At 51.8% G+C, this 13,910-nt stretch overlaps 1 protein-coding gene across 7 annotated transcripts in view; it reads right to left on the bottom strand.

Moving 5' to 3' along the window:
- Positions 1-13,910, bottom strand: part of ARHGAP22 (Rho GTPase activating protein 22) — a 162,695-nt gene that overhangs the window by 18,556 nt on the left and 130,229 nt on the right. For 5 of the 7 annotated variants that reach the window (XR_004975212.1, XM_036355992.1, XM_036355993.1 and 2 more), the window contains exon 4: positions 11,280-11,456. The exons of 1 other annotated variant lie outside the window; for it this stretch is intronic. Coding sequence is in view for 5 of the 6 variants with exons in the window: in XM_036355992.1 (XP_036211885.1) it covers positions 11,280-11,456 (177 nt within the window). In the remaining variant the exon portion in view is untranslated. The remainder of the gene's footprint in view (positions 1-11,279; positions 11,457-13,910) is intronic. One more of the 7 variants, XM_036355994.1, reaches the window with a different exon arrangement.

Below are 13,910 nucleotides of genomic sequence, written 5' to 3' on the forward strand. Positions count from 1 at the left end.
AGCCTCCAAAAAACATGGCATCCATGAAAGAGGAAAATAAAAGAACGAAAGGACAGTTGAAGTACTGAGGAAGAAATCACTAAGAAATTGTTACAAAATAATAATATGAAGTGATATGAAAAATAGCAAATACAGTTTCAAAACATATAATAGAGAACTGAAATGCATCTATATGTCACAATATATATTCACATACTGTATATGAGGCCCCTAGAACCATAAGAAATGCAAAAAATTCAGTTAATAACTCATTCTTGAATTGCCCCCCTTAAAATAAAATTGTCCCCCTGTGGAGCATGTGCCCCACACTGGGAACCACTGTTCTAGAGCAGGGGTGGGGAACCTTTTTCTGCCAGGGGCCATTTGGATATTTATAACATCATTTGCGGGCCATACAAAATTATCAACTTAAAAATCAGCTGCTCTATTTGGCCAAACATTTAATTACTCACCCCTCATGCCTTGGCAGCGCCGGACCAAATGATTTCTCGGGCCCTATACGACCTGCGACCTGCTCTACAAGGTAGAAGAGACAAGGCTCCCCCAAGGCCTCAGAAGGAAGCAGCCCTGCCGCCTCCTGGCCTCAGGCTCCGCCTCCTGGCCTCAGGCTCTGGAGCAGTCTGACCTCCAGACAGTGAGAGTCACTTGCTGCTTTGAGCTGCATTGGTGGCAATTTGTTAGAGTAGCAATGAGAACCAAACACAATGGAGTTCGGGGCATTAATTTGCATTTTAAAAACAATTACAATAGAAGATTTATCTTGATTACTGAGTTTTTTGTTGCCCGGGCCAATGAGGCTCTCTGTCCTGGCCCTAATACCAGTGTAGGCAGGGGCTGCAGTGTTCCCAGGCCCTGGGGGCATGTGTGGAGAGGGGCGGGGTGAGGACGAGGCTCTGGGTTCCCTTCCCAGAGTTCAGGAAACAAAGATTGCAAGGACGGTTCATGGTGCCAGGAGCTTAAGCCCACGACTGCCCTGCCCTAAACCTGCCAGGAAAGACGGGTTCCCACGGCAGGGCCCACGGCTGCTGGGTCTGAGCAGCTTGTCTACACTAAAGAGAAGGGTCCTTGGCTCAGTAGTGGCGCCTGCTCTGGAGGCGGGGCTCTCTCAGGGGCACTGGTGCTGAGTTGCTTTCTCTGCTCCAGCCTCAGTTTCCCCACCTGTGTGGTCATTGAGGTAGACCTGCTGGTATCTAGGGAATCCTTCCACCCCCACCTCAATCCCCGGATGAGGAAGTCTGCAGCTGCCTCCCTTCTAGAAGGCTCGGGATGGACACGCATTGCCGTAAGGAGCTCTAGGGCACCCACCCCATCTTGGGGCTCATCTGTAGCCTCGGGGCTATTGCGGGGGGGCGGGGAGGGGGTGGTGCGGAGGTAGAAATGAAATTGTCCTCTTGGGCAGGGGATCTGTTCTCTCACACAGCACTTGGTGACAAGTGACCTCTTCGGCTGGGTGGCCCTTGTTTCTGAGCTGTGAGGACTACAGGCCCTGGGTCTGAGGCCGCAGGGACTGCCTCTGTCCCAGTCAGTCTTGGTTGCTCCCCATCAAGACAGCTCAGATCCCGAGGGCCAGGCGCTCTGAAGCTTGCCTGGCAACAGAGAATCCACAAAGCGGCTGGCCCTGGAGGCAGCGCCCAGCCCTGCAGGGTGCTGTCAGCGAGTTGCTGAGCCTCTCTGGGCCTCTCTGCCTCCCCTACGATATGGTTTTGATCCAACAGCCCCTGGCAATAGTATCGCATGGCAGGATGAGATTCTTCCCTCAGAGTATGTGACATCCAAGGCTGCTGGGAGAAGCTGAGGGCGGAGTCAGGGCCGGGAGGGCTCCTGGCATCCTACTCCTCAGGGCGGGCATCCAGTCTCCGAGCGCCACCAGGCCGGGTTAGAAAGCCAGCTCCCGAGTTAAGACTACATGGTCTCGGCCCTGGCAGCGTGCTAAGCTGGTTAGAGTGTCATCCCGATATGCCAAGGTTGTGGGTTTGATCCAGGGTCAGGGCACATATAAGAATCAACCAATGAATGCATAAGTAAGTTTTTCTCTCTCAAAGCAATGAATAAAAAAGAAAGACTATGTGGTCTTGGCTCTAGCCCATGTGGCTCAGTTGGTTGAACATTATCCTGTGCACTGAAAGGTTGCCGGTTCAACTCCCGTTCAGGGCACATGCCCAGGTTGCGAGTTCAGTCCTGGCTGGGGTGCGTACAGGAGGCAACTGATAGATGTTTCTCTTGCACATTGATGTTTCTTTCCCTCTCCCTCTAAAATCAATAAAAACATATTAGAAAAAAAAAGAAAAAAAAGAAAGCCAGCTCCTGCCCACTTCCTTGTGACCTGGGCAGCTCACCTGAGCCTCCTGCTGTTCAGTCTCCTCACCTGTGCAGGCTGCACCAGGACTGCTGCCAGAGCCAGCGCCTGGCATGGGGGCGTGCTGAGTAATCGCTAGCTGTTCCGGCGAGCGGCCACCTCTGCCCGACTTCCCTGCGGCTGTGTCACCAGGGGACTGCGCAGTGTCGTGGGCACACGCCACACACTGAGGCCAGGCCGGCCACGCTCCCAGGGCAGCCCCATCACAGCTGCTGGGAGGGAGGGTACAGCAAGGAGGGTAACAGGCAGCTAACAGTCACCGTCCTGAGCTGCCAGGAGCCCTGTGGCAGCCCCCCTAAATCACTCGCTGCCGCCAGGCTCTCCAGACACCCCTAAACCACTCACTGCCGCCAGGCTCTCCCGACACCCCTAAACCACTCACTGCCCCCAGGCTCTCCAGACAGGGCAGCTGCTCCCTGCCGCTGGTCACCTGGTAAGCAGCCCCTGGCAGTGGCTCTGTGGCAGACGGAGCTCACAGCCCCTGGGGCAGTGCCAGGGACAGATTGGGAACCAACCGGTGCCCGGAAGAGGCCAGGTTTGCCTTTATGAGCCTGGGAGGTGGACAGGTATCCCCTCCTGCGCCAATGGTGGACCCTCAGGCAGACTGGAATGGGCTGCGGGCACAGGACCGGGCTCAGTGCCCCTTCTGCGGCCTCTGTGACCCAAAGCCTGGCCCAGGTCAGAGCAGTCCTTTCTCTCCCTGTCAGAAGGGCTGCAGGAAAGGCCAGGCCCCGGCCTGAGGGTGAACATTCAGGGGAACTGAAAACAAGACCCTCTTCTGGAATCCCCCATAAGAGCTGGGATATGGTACAAGCAGCAAGGGGGGAGGTGGTCCACTAGGATCTCAGGCTCTGCCACTGCCAGCCTGGGTGGGGGCCAGGGACCCTGCGCTCTGACCCTGGTTGTGCCTGAGGGCTTCCATTTAGAGATGTCATTCCAGCACATAAGGGGTGGCTTGTGCTGTCCTGAGGCTGGCATTGCCCCCAGGCCAAGCATTCAGCCGTGGCCTCTGGAGCTGCATGTATCCTTCTCCATCCCCGGGCCCGTCATGTCTGAGTGACTTGAGGGCAGGGGAATCGGCTCCTGGCAGGTCAGAGGAACGTCCTCAGAGGCCTGGAGGAGCCACACGGCCGGGCTGGGCACGAGGCTCTGTGGCCACTGCAGGTCCGCAGCCTGGCCCCTCGTGCCCTCCTCAGCACAGACTGGCACTCCATGCTGCTGCCTACAAGGCTGGGCTTTGCTTGGCAGTGCCCACTAGCCTACAGGCGGGACAGTCACCAGGCTCCTAGTTACTGACACTAACATTGGCCCCCGACTCCTGCACATGGCTGCCCACTCAGATCTCTGCTGGGGCAAGGGCTCGTGGGCATCTCAAACACGAGTTCGACCTCCCAAACCTGCTCTGTGCTGAGCGGGCCCTCTTGGCTGATGACAACTCTGTCCCTCGGCGCTCAGCCAGGCCCTTGGAGTCCACCTTCGCGCCCCCTCTGCCTCACACCACATGCAGGGCCTTGCCGTCCTGCTTTCCAAACAGATTTGGAATCCGACCATTGTCACCACCGCCACAGTGAAGGCAGCGGTCTCCTCCCTGGATTACTAGGTACATGTCTCTGGGCTCCCCTTGTCCCTCTCTGGTCAGCAGAGTGGTCCTTCTGAACTATATAGCAGATCACGTCACTCCTCAGCGCAAAGCCCCCAGCACTCCCTTCCCCATTTCACTTATAAGCAAACGCTAGCCCACTGCCTCCCTCCCGCCCGCCCACCTGCCTGGGCACCGGCTCAGACCACATCAGACCTTCTCTGCTGTTGCCGGAGCTGATGCCGGTCTGGCACACTGTCTCAATGTCACTCTCAGCCTGCCCTCACCACTGTGTTCAAAACTACTCTACTTTTTTTCTTTCAATAGCACTCACCACCTTCAGTTATCAAAACCTGGGCCCCAGACCAGCAGTACCTGGAAATACAAATTCTAGGGCCACACCCAAGTGAGTTGGAAACTGTGGGTGCTGGAAACCAATTTTAGCATGACAGCAGGGCTGCATCTGGGAATGGCTGAAGGCATTTTCCCAAATCTGAATAGGATACATTAAATTGATTTCTTGGCTGCTAGACAGCTCAGGGCATCTTAATCTACATGTTATTGCCTCCTACTGGCCAAACACCTGAACAGCCGTAGGCTAATTCCCCCATTCTAACAATGGACTCTGTAGAAACCCTGACCCTTTGAAGTGTATATCTCTGCCTCGCCTCAGGACAAATTGTGTTAATAAAAAGCACGGGGTCCTGAGACGAGGGGAACTCAGAACTTAGAACTTAGATCTTAGTTTCCTTTAAACTAGGCTCCTCTGACCCCCAAATGCCTTTCAAAATTATATTTCGTCTCTGGATTCCTATTTAATCTACGCACAGCCTTCTCCAGATTGCTTAACCCTTCTTAATGCTGGAACAAGAACCCCGGCATGTGGGTGGGGTTAGCAGTCTGTTTTTACCACTTTCTTCTGAGCTGGGTTTGAGAACCACTGCTCTAAGCCAGGATGTAGGCCTCAGGGAGCAGGATGGAAGCTCTGTCTGATCTCTTCCCCCTGCCACGCCCCCTGCCTGCACAAGGCAGATGCTCTGTGTTTATCGAATGAATGAGGATGATTTAGTATCAGCAGAGTGCTGAGTATTTTGCACCCATTTTCTTTTTTAAGTCTCATGACAATCCTGCAAAGACAATAATTTCATTCCCACTTTGCAAACAAGGACACAGAGAGGATAAGTGGCATGGCCGGGTCACACAGCAAGCAAGGAAGGAGCCAGACTATGCACCGAGACCACTGCCTGATGCTGAAACCTGTGCTCACTCGCCTCCTCTCACACGGCAATGCGACGGGCTCTAGGCACTTCCTGTGTACACAAGACACTTTCAAAGGCTTGCAGCCTCTCCAGAGAACAAGGCAAGCGGGGCAGCCTGGGTGCCCTGGGACTCCCTTCTTGCCCCTCTCCCAGAGAGCTGGCTCGGAGAGCTGCCTGATGGAGCTCGGACTGGGCACAGACAGACAGAGACCCACTGGGGAATATTGCCTTTCTCACAACATCGTCTTCTGATCCATGAACATGGGATGTCCTTCCATTTAGTCAGGTTTTCTTTAATTTCTTTCAACAATGTTTGTCACTTTAAGAGCATGAAGTTTCGTATCTGTTAACTTTATTCCTAAGTATTTTATTCTTTTGGATGCTATAGTAAATGAAGTTTTCTTGATCTTATCTTCAGCTGCTCATTGCTACTGTATGGAAATACAACTGACTTATGTAGATTGACCTTATATCCTGCAATCTTGCTGAAATTTTTATAGCTGGTAGATTTCTTAAGGTTTTCTATATACAAGAGCATGTTATCTACAAACAGAAATGCTTTATTTCTTTCCAATCTGGATGCACATTATTTCAATTTCTTGACTAGTTGCTCTGACTATGTACAATGCTGATCAGAAATGGTAAAAGTGAGACTCCTGCTGTTCCCATCTTACAGGAAAAGCATCCAGTCTTTCTCCATTAAGTATGTTACCCACAGGGTTCTTGTAGGTCAGCAGTTCTCAACCTGTGGGTAGCGACCCCTTTGGGGGGGGAAGGACCCTTTCACAGGGGTCGCCTAAGACCATCGGAAAACACATATATAATTACATATTGTTTTTGTGATTAATCACTATGCTTTAATTATGTTTAATCTGTAACAATGAAATTGGGGGTCACCACAACATGAGGAACTGTATTAAAGGGTCGCAGCATTAGGAAGGTTGAGAACCCCTGTTATAGATGCTTCTTAGCAGGCTAGGACATTCCTTTCTACCCCTGAAAGACTGAGTGTTTTTAATCCATGAAAAAAGCACTTTATTAATGCTTTTTATGAGTTTATTGAGACAATCATGTGTCAAAATTGTTCTTTATTCTATTGGTGTATTACAGTAATTGGTTTTCAGATGTTGAACCATCTTTGCATTCCTGGGATAAATCTCATTTGGTCATGGTGCATAATGGTTTTGTATATTGCTGGATTCAATTTGTTAGTATTTTGTTGAGCATTTTTGCATTTATAGCCACAAGAAATATTGGTGCTCCAGCAATTTTTCTCTCTCTTGCACCATCAATCTTTTGCATTGCTGTTTGTCTCTCAACTAAAGAAAAGTAATAAACAAAAACCTCTACCTGACTTCCCCCTCCAGCTACTGTTCCATTTCTCTTTTCCTTTCCAGCAAACTTCTTGAGAGAGTTGACTATGCTCACACTCCAATTCCTCACCTCTTATTCTTTCTCCTACCTACTCTTTTCAGGCTTATCTCTAGCTCTCCACCAAAACCACCCTTGTTCAAGTTACTGATGAGTGGTGCTCAATGCCTGTTCTCTACCGATTGCTGTATTGGCAGTGCATCGCACAGCTAGCTGATCACTGCTCCTCTTCCTTAGACATTCTCTTCACTCATCTCAGGGACCCCACTGGCTCCTGGCTCCCTCCTTCACTGGTCCTCTTTCCCAGCTGCTTCTGCTGGCTCCTCTGCTCCTGACTTCTTACTGGGGAGCAGCTCAAGACTCAGCTCTGGTTCTCTGCTGTTCCTATACTTGCTTGGTGGTGTCTCATCCAGTCTCATGGCTTCAAACCCCATCTATGTGTTTGTGTTTCTCTCTCCAACCCAGTCCTCTCTCCTAATCTCTAGACTTACATGTCTAACTGCCTGCCTGACTTCTAAACTTGAGTCGCCCTCAGGTATCTCAGACTGAGCCCCAAAGTAAACTCTTGATTTTCCTGCCAAACAAATATACTTCCTATGGTCTTTCTCATGTTAGTTAATAGCTAATCCAGCCTTCCAGTTGCTTGGATCAAAACACCTTAGAATTACCCTGATGACTCTCATTCTGTTACACCTTTCTTCCATTCTAACAGGGAAATACTATAGGCTCACCTTCATCATGCATCAAGAATTCAATTACTTCTCATCACCAATACCTTCCTGGGCCACGCCATCATCTCTCACCTGCATAGCTGTATAATTAGCATCTAACTGGTCTCCCTGTTTCGCCCTTGCATCCTTTTATCTATTCTCCACACGGCAGTCAGAGGGCTCCTGCCGGAACCTGAGTCAGACTCTGGCATCCTGTCCAAAGCCTGTCAATAGCACTGCCTCACCCCAAGGAACAGCCACAGTCATCACCGTGATCACAAGGCCCTACCGACTTATGACCCATTACTGCTCTGACCTGTGTCCTTCTCCCTCCCCCCTCACAGACTGTTCCTGCCACACTGGCCTCCTTGCTGCTCTTCCATCATGGAAACTCCAGCCTCTGCCACCAAAACTCTCTGCCCAGGAGTATGTTTAATTCACCCTTCCATCTCCTTTATTCAACTGTCGCTAACCTCTGACCACCCCCCATCACTCCTGCTTGCCCTCCCTCATCACCATCTAACCTACAATGGGCTTACTTACCTTGGTTATCTGTCTCCAGGAGGGTAGGGACCTTGTCTTTCCTGCTCACTGCTGTATCTCGGGCCCCTAGCACACATTCTTGAGCGAATGACTAACTGGCTGAGTGAAGGGATGAATCAATGACTTCACCCCTGGGCAGGCCACCAGCGGTACCAGGCTCCCCTGACCCACTGGCCTGCCGTTTCCTCTTGGGGACGCCCAGGCTCTAACCGCAGCGGGCACGCTGCCCATTCAGCTGTCAGAGGTGGCCCGCGCTCTGCCAGAACAAACACGCTTGAAAGGGCTCTTGGGCTCCGTTATTAAACAGTGAAAGAAGGGCTGATCCGCTAAGCCTCCTTTCCAGTGGAACCCGGGCTAATAACAGCTTTGGCAGGAAACCTCCCGAGGCTGACAGCCCACCTGGGAGCGCCCATGCTTGCCCAGACATGTCGCCATCACTAACCCCTGGGGTTTCTGTGTTTCCTCTAGATTTCTAGAACAGAGATAAAGCACCTTTGATGACGGTTCCTGTTTTAATTCTCGCAAGTTCTTCAGCACACAGCCTGGGAAGTCTGATAAACACTGTGGGGGGGGGGGGGGTGTTGAAGGAGGGGCAAGTCTGGCTTCTATGTGGGATTCTGTACAGGGCCCTCATTGCGAGCAAGCGGGGGCGGGGGGAGAGGACAGATAGACAGACAGACAGGGAGGGAGGGAGGGAAGAGAGCGTGGGGAAGGCTTGAGCAGGCGCGCACACTGCGGTGCAGGAGGCCTGTGCGACATGCCCGTGGGGCTGGGACGACGCACAGCCTTGGGCTCAGAACAGCAGCCTTCATTTCCCAGCTCTGATCGCCGACTAGCTGTGTCATGAGCTCAGACAGATTCCTTGACTTGCAGTTTCCCTTCTTTGCTTTATTTTTTATATAATAATATATGCACACATCCAGAAAAGACATTATTGCAAGATGAAGTCCTGTGTAGCTGTGACTACCATCCTTTCATGGCGTCATTTCTTCGCTTTTCTTTATATTTTTGCTGCCTAATTATCTGTCCATGAGTAATAGCTCACTGCTGCCTGTTTTTCAGCCTTACATACATGAAATCCTAACGCACATTGGTAGGCCTCCCTGGTCCTGCTGGGTTTTTAGGATTCAGGCATGTTGGGTTTGTTGTGAGTTTTCTGTTCTCAGAACGAATCCTATTTATTTGTCCACTGTATTGCTGTTACACACTTGGTTGGCATCAGGTCATCGTCGATAAGGCTGCTGTGAACATCTGGCGCGCACAGTCTCCTGGCACACATGTGCACATATTTCTGTTTGCAACATGCCTAGCAGCAGATCCACTAAAACAGGTGTGCACAGCACCGACTTCTGCAGAGACCACCAACGACTTCCCTAGCGCCATCTGCAGGTGTCTGTGGCTTGCTGCCCTCAGCACCGCCTGAAACCGATGGTTCTTTTCCTTTAGCCACGGGGGTGGGTGAGAAGGATCGCGATGTGGTTTAATGGGCACTTCCCTGGTCACTGCTGAGGCTGGGCACCTGCCTATGCCCACTGCTCAGGGGGTTTCTTCTGCTGCGAAGAGGGTGTTCCAGTCTCTCGCCCAAGTTTCTACCGGCTTGCCTGTCTTGGCCTCATTGGGTTGTAGGAGTCTAAAGGGTGAGTCATTTGATGGTTGTATATGTAGCAAGCACTTTCTTTCAATCTATAGCTGCTTTTCATTTTCTCAATCTGCCTTTTAAAGAACTGATGCTCTTCATTTTATATGGTACAGTTTGTCAATCTTTTCCTACAGGAGTAATGCTTTCTGTAACCCATTTTACAAATCTTTCTCTACCCCAAGGTCACGGCTATGTTCTCCTATCCCCGGTGTTCAGAGGTGCCACTTATCATACAGCAAAGTCCAGCCACATGGAAGCCTGTTATGTTCTATCTGCTCACTACCAACCACCTTGCACCCAAGGACGCCCATGGCGGCTGCCAGAACCCTCGCAGGCGCGAGTCCTCCCCGGCATTACCTCGGGGCTGTGGGTCCTGCTCGCTGCGACCATCAGGGCAGGAGGCTACGCTGACAGTGTGAGGCCACGGAGGAAGCCCAGGAGGAAAACCGTAACTTTCAAAGTCATAGCAACTCCACTACATGAGAGATCTGTGCTCTCTGCAAGGTGTCAGGAGTTCTGCAGCCAGGAATGGAGAGGAGGGCGGGGAGGGGAGGCGGGAAGGGGCCCGCCCACGAGGCGTGCAGGACCTGGAGATGTGCTGCCAGCCCCCAGGTGACCTGTGGCCTGTCTGGACTGGGCACCGATTAGACACCGAGTGGGAGAGCAGGACTCCCGTGACTCCCGTGCCAGAGCCCGGCGGCCGAAGGCCCTGCTCTACACGCTCCGCAGGGAGCCGCCGGCCCAGCCCAGCCACGTGCCCTCCCCCCGCCCAAAGCTCTTTTCGTGATGATTCATGGGGACACCCACCCATGGACACAGCAACTGCCCCACGTCCCGACCATCGGCAAGCCCGGCAGCGCCGCCTGCAGAACAGCTGCAGCGACCACTCTTCAGTCTTCACTCCCACGCCAGCCCTCCCCGTGACCTTTCCCCACTGTCCCAGACTGCCGTGTCCACTCTTGTCTGCGGTCCACCCCCGCATGGCAGCCACAGGGCTCCTTTTATACAGCTAAGTCAGGTCATGTCTGTCTTTTGCTCAGGGCCTCCCTGATGCCCCATCGATTAGAACCAAATCTGAAATCCCCACGTGCTCCCAGCCCCCGGTGCCCTCTCTCGCCTCAGGGCCCCACTCTGGCGCCCTCGCTCCTCAGACGCACCTGCCTCCTGAGATTCCTTGTGTTCCCACCGCCCGATCCCACCTCAGGGTCCACGCACTCGCTGGTCCCTCTGCTGCATGCTCTTCCCCGCGTTCTCCCGGGGACTTCACTGAACTGGCCTCCGGGTCCCACTGTCCCCCGGGTCCCACTGTCCCCCCACTGGCTGTAGCCACTCAGTGCCTCTCACTCTGTCTCCCCTCCCCCCACCCTCCCCCAGGAGAGCACAGAAAGGGCGCGGAGTCACCACCTACTTTGTTCACCACCCACCGAACTGCAGTGCCTTGAACAAAACTCACCACAGTCTAGGCACCAACACAGGTGTGAGCACAGGACGTGAGTAAATGGAGCTGCTGCTGCCCTGCCCGGGGCAGGGCCTCTGTGTCTGCGCAGGTGCCGCAGAGGGAGGGATACTGCAGGCATCTGCTATGGCGCCGAGCGCCCACCCCGCCGGGTACAGACCTCACGCACCGAGCACAGCAGGGTCTGGTGCAGAGGCGAGCATGCAAAACCCACGGTGCGCCGGAGGGCACGTCTGGAAAGTGGCCCTGGTTTTCCTGCCGGGGCTGCCTGTGCACCAGGGGCCGGCCACAGAGGACAGCACTGCCTGCCTGAGAAGCCTGGACCCGGCCAGGGGTCCTGGGAAAGAGGGGGAGGGGCGCGATTACCTGGACGCAAGGGTTCTAGAGGGCGAGCATGCAGGCTACGGGCAGTACCTCCACCAAACGGGGCCCAGATGACCCGGCGGATGGCCTGCACCCAGTCCTCCATGTCACGCTGAGAACTGGCCATGAGCACGAGCCCCTCGGGGCTGGCCGGCACCTTCTCCCGCTCCCCGGCACCACCTGCAAGACAGGGAGACACAGGCTTACTCCAGGGACCCTGAGCAGACACGGAGCCTCCCCTCGCACTCTCTCCCGCCTCACACTAGTCATTGTTTATTCCTGGGCTGGGAAGGGCATCTCTCTGAAACTTCAGCCACTGCCCTGCCCTGGGTTCTACTTTTGCAGCCCATCCTTTCAAGCCTCATGCCTCTGCCTTGGACACTTTCGGGGGATTTCTCCTTTAGTCTTGTTAATTTCCTGTATCTAATCAGGATGTTAAAACCGCCCTGGAGCACTATTTTAAAAACCCACAGACTGGAGGCCCGCGTGGAGAAGGGAGGGCCCAGGGAAAATTCCAAACTTCTGCTCTGTCCCCGCTCCCAGCCACACATGGACTCTAATGTAAAGGCAGATGGGGCTCCCTTCTCGTTTTGTTGGTTTCTTTTGCTGTGCAGAAGCCTTTTATTTTGATGTCGTCCCATTTGTTTATTTTTCTCCTAGTTTCCTTTGCCCTAGGCGATGTACTGGTAAACATATTGCTACGGGAGATGCCTGAGATTTTGCTGCGTATGGTTTCTTCTAGGATTTTTATGGTTTCACAGCTTACATTTAAGTCTTTTATCCATTTTGCCTTTCTTCTCGTGTATGGTGTAAGTTGGTGGTCTAGTTTCTTTTTTTGTTTTTTTGCATGTACTTGTCCTATTTTCCCAACACCATTTATTGAAGAGACTCTTTACTTCATTGTATGCTCTTGCCTCCTTTGTCAAATATTAATTGAGCATCATCTGAGAGATGCAAATTAAAATGACAATAAGGTATCACCTCACACCTGTGAGAATGGCTACCATCAACAAATCAACAAATGACATGTGCTGGTGAGGATGAGGAGAAAAGGGAGCCCTTGTGCACTGCTGGTGGGAATGCAGACTGGTGCAGCCTCTGTGGAAAACAGTATGGAGTTTCCTCAAAAAATTAAATATGGAACTGCCATTTGACCCAATGGTCCCACTTCTAGGAATATATCCCAAGAAACCAGAAACACCAATCAGAAAGTACATATGCATCCCTATGTTCATCGCAGCACAATTTACAATAGCTAAGATCTGGAAACAGCCCAAGTGCCCATCAGTAGATGAGTGGATGAAAAGCTGTGGTACATTTACACCATGGAACACTCTGCAGCAGTAAAAAAAGAAGGGTCTCTTACCCTTTGAGACAGTATGAAGGGACCTGGGGAGTATCATGCTAAGCAAAATAAGCCAGTCAGAGAGAGACAAGTATCCCATGATCTCACTCATATGTAGAATCTAATGAACAAAATAAACTGATGAACAAAACAGACCCAGAGACATAGAAGCATGGAACAGACTGATGAATCTCAGAGGGAAGGTGGGGCAGGGTGGGTGGGAGGAAAGTGATCAGCCAAAGAACTTGTATTCATATATGCATAACCCATGGACACAAACAATAGTGTGGTGAAGGCTGGGGGGTGGGGGAGGGGGAGAGGGGTGGTAGTGGGCTAGAAGGGGTCAATGGGGGGGGGGGAAGGAAACATCTGTAATACTTTCAACAATAAATACTTTTTAAAGTAAAATAAAATAAAATAAAGGCAGAAGGAGGAAAAACTCAGACAGCTATTGGTAATCTGAGGTTTTCCCTATAGTAACTCCAGTGGGTCTCATGTGTTCATGAATTTCTCTTCCATATGTAAATGAACTAGTATTTGGGATGTATATAAACCATTTATACTGAACTTCATAGGCAACTTAAGGGATTTTCAAGAATGATCTTGTCTTTTTGCAGCCCTCCTTTCCTCCCCCCCCCCCCCCAACATCACATAATATGTAACTTGCCTATATACTTGCCCCTGGCCCCAGAGCCTCAGACCCTAACCAGGACCGTGGGCGGTGGGGCGAGGCCTGCAGACCTGTGCTCCCAAGGGAATGGGATGGCAGTTGGGAGAACTGGGACACCCCGTCCTCGCTGGAGGCCGCAGCCCCAGGGTGGAGACCAGACAGAAGCAAGTGCTCACTGAGCACCTAGCACCTGCCTGGGACTCTTCTAGGAGCTGCAGACACTCAAATGAACAAAGCGACAGACACACCTGCCATCCTGGATCCTTTAAGCTTCATAGTGCCTCTGAGGGAAGACCTTTACCACCTGCCTTTTACAGATGAGGACACTGAAGCACACGGCATTGCACGTATTCTGGGTACAAGCCATGTATCAGATATGTGCTTTGCAGATATTTCACCCATCTGTGCCCTTTCTTTTCATTCTATTCACAGTGGATTTTTAAGAAGAGAAGTTTTTAATTTTGATCAAGCCCAATTTAATGAACTTTTTCTTTTATTGAGTGTGCTTCTGGTTTTGTACCTAAGAAATATTTCCTTAAGCCAAGGTCATAAAAGTTTTCTTGTAAAAGTTTCATAGTTTAGGGCTTACATCTCGGTCTATGAGTGAGTTTTTGTACAT

The sequence above is a fragment of the Myotis myotis genome, unplaced genomic scaffold, assembly GCF_014108235.1.
Source record: "Myotis myotis isolate mMyoMyo1 unplaced genomic scaffold, mMyoMyo1.p scaffold_m19_p_24, whole genome shotgun sequence".
NCBI lineage: Eukaryota > Metazoa > Chordata > Mammalia > Chiroptera > Vespertilionidae > Myotis > Myotis myotis.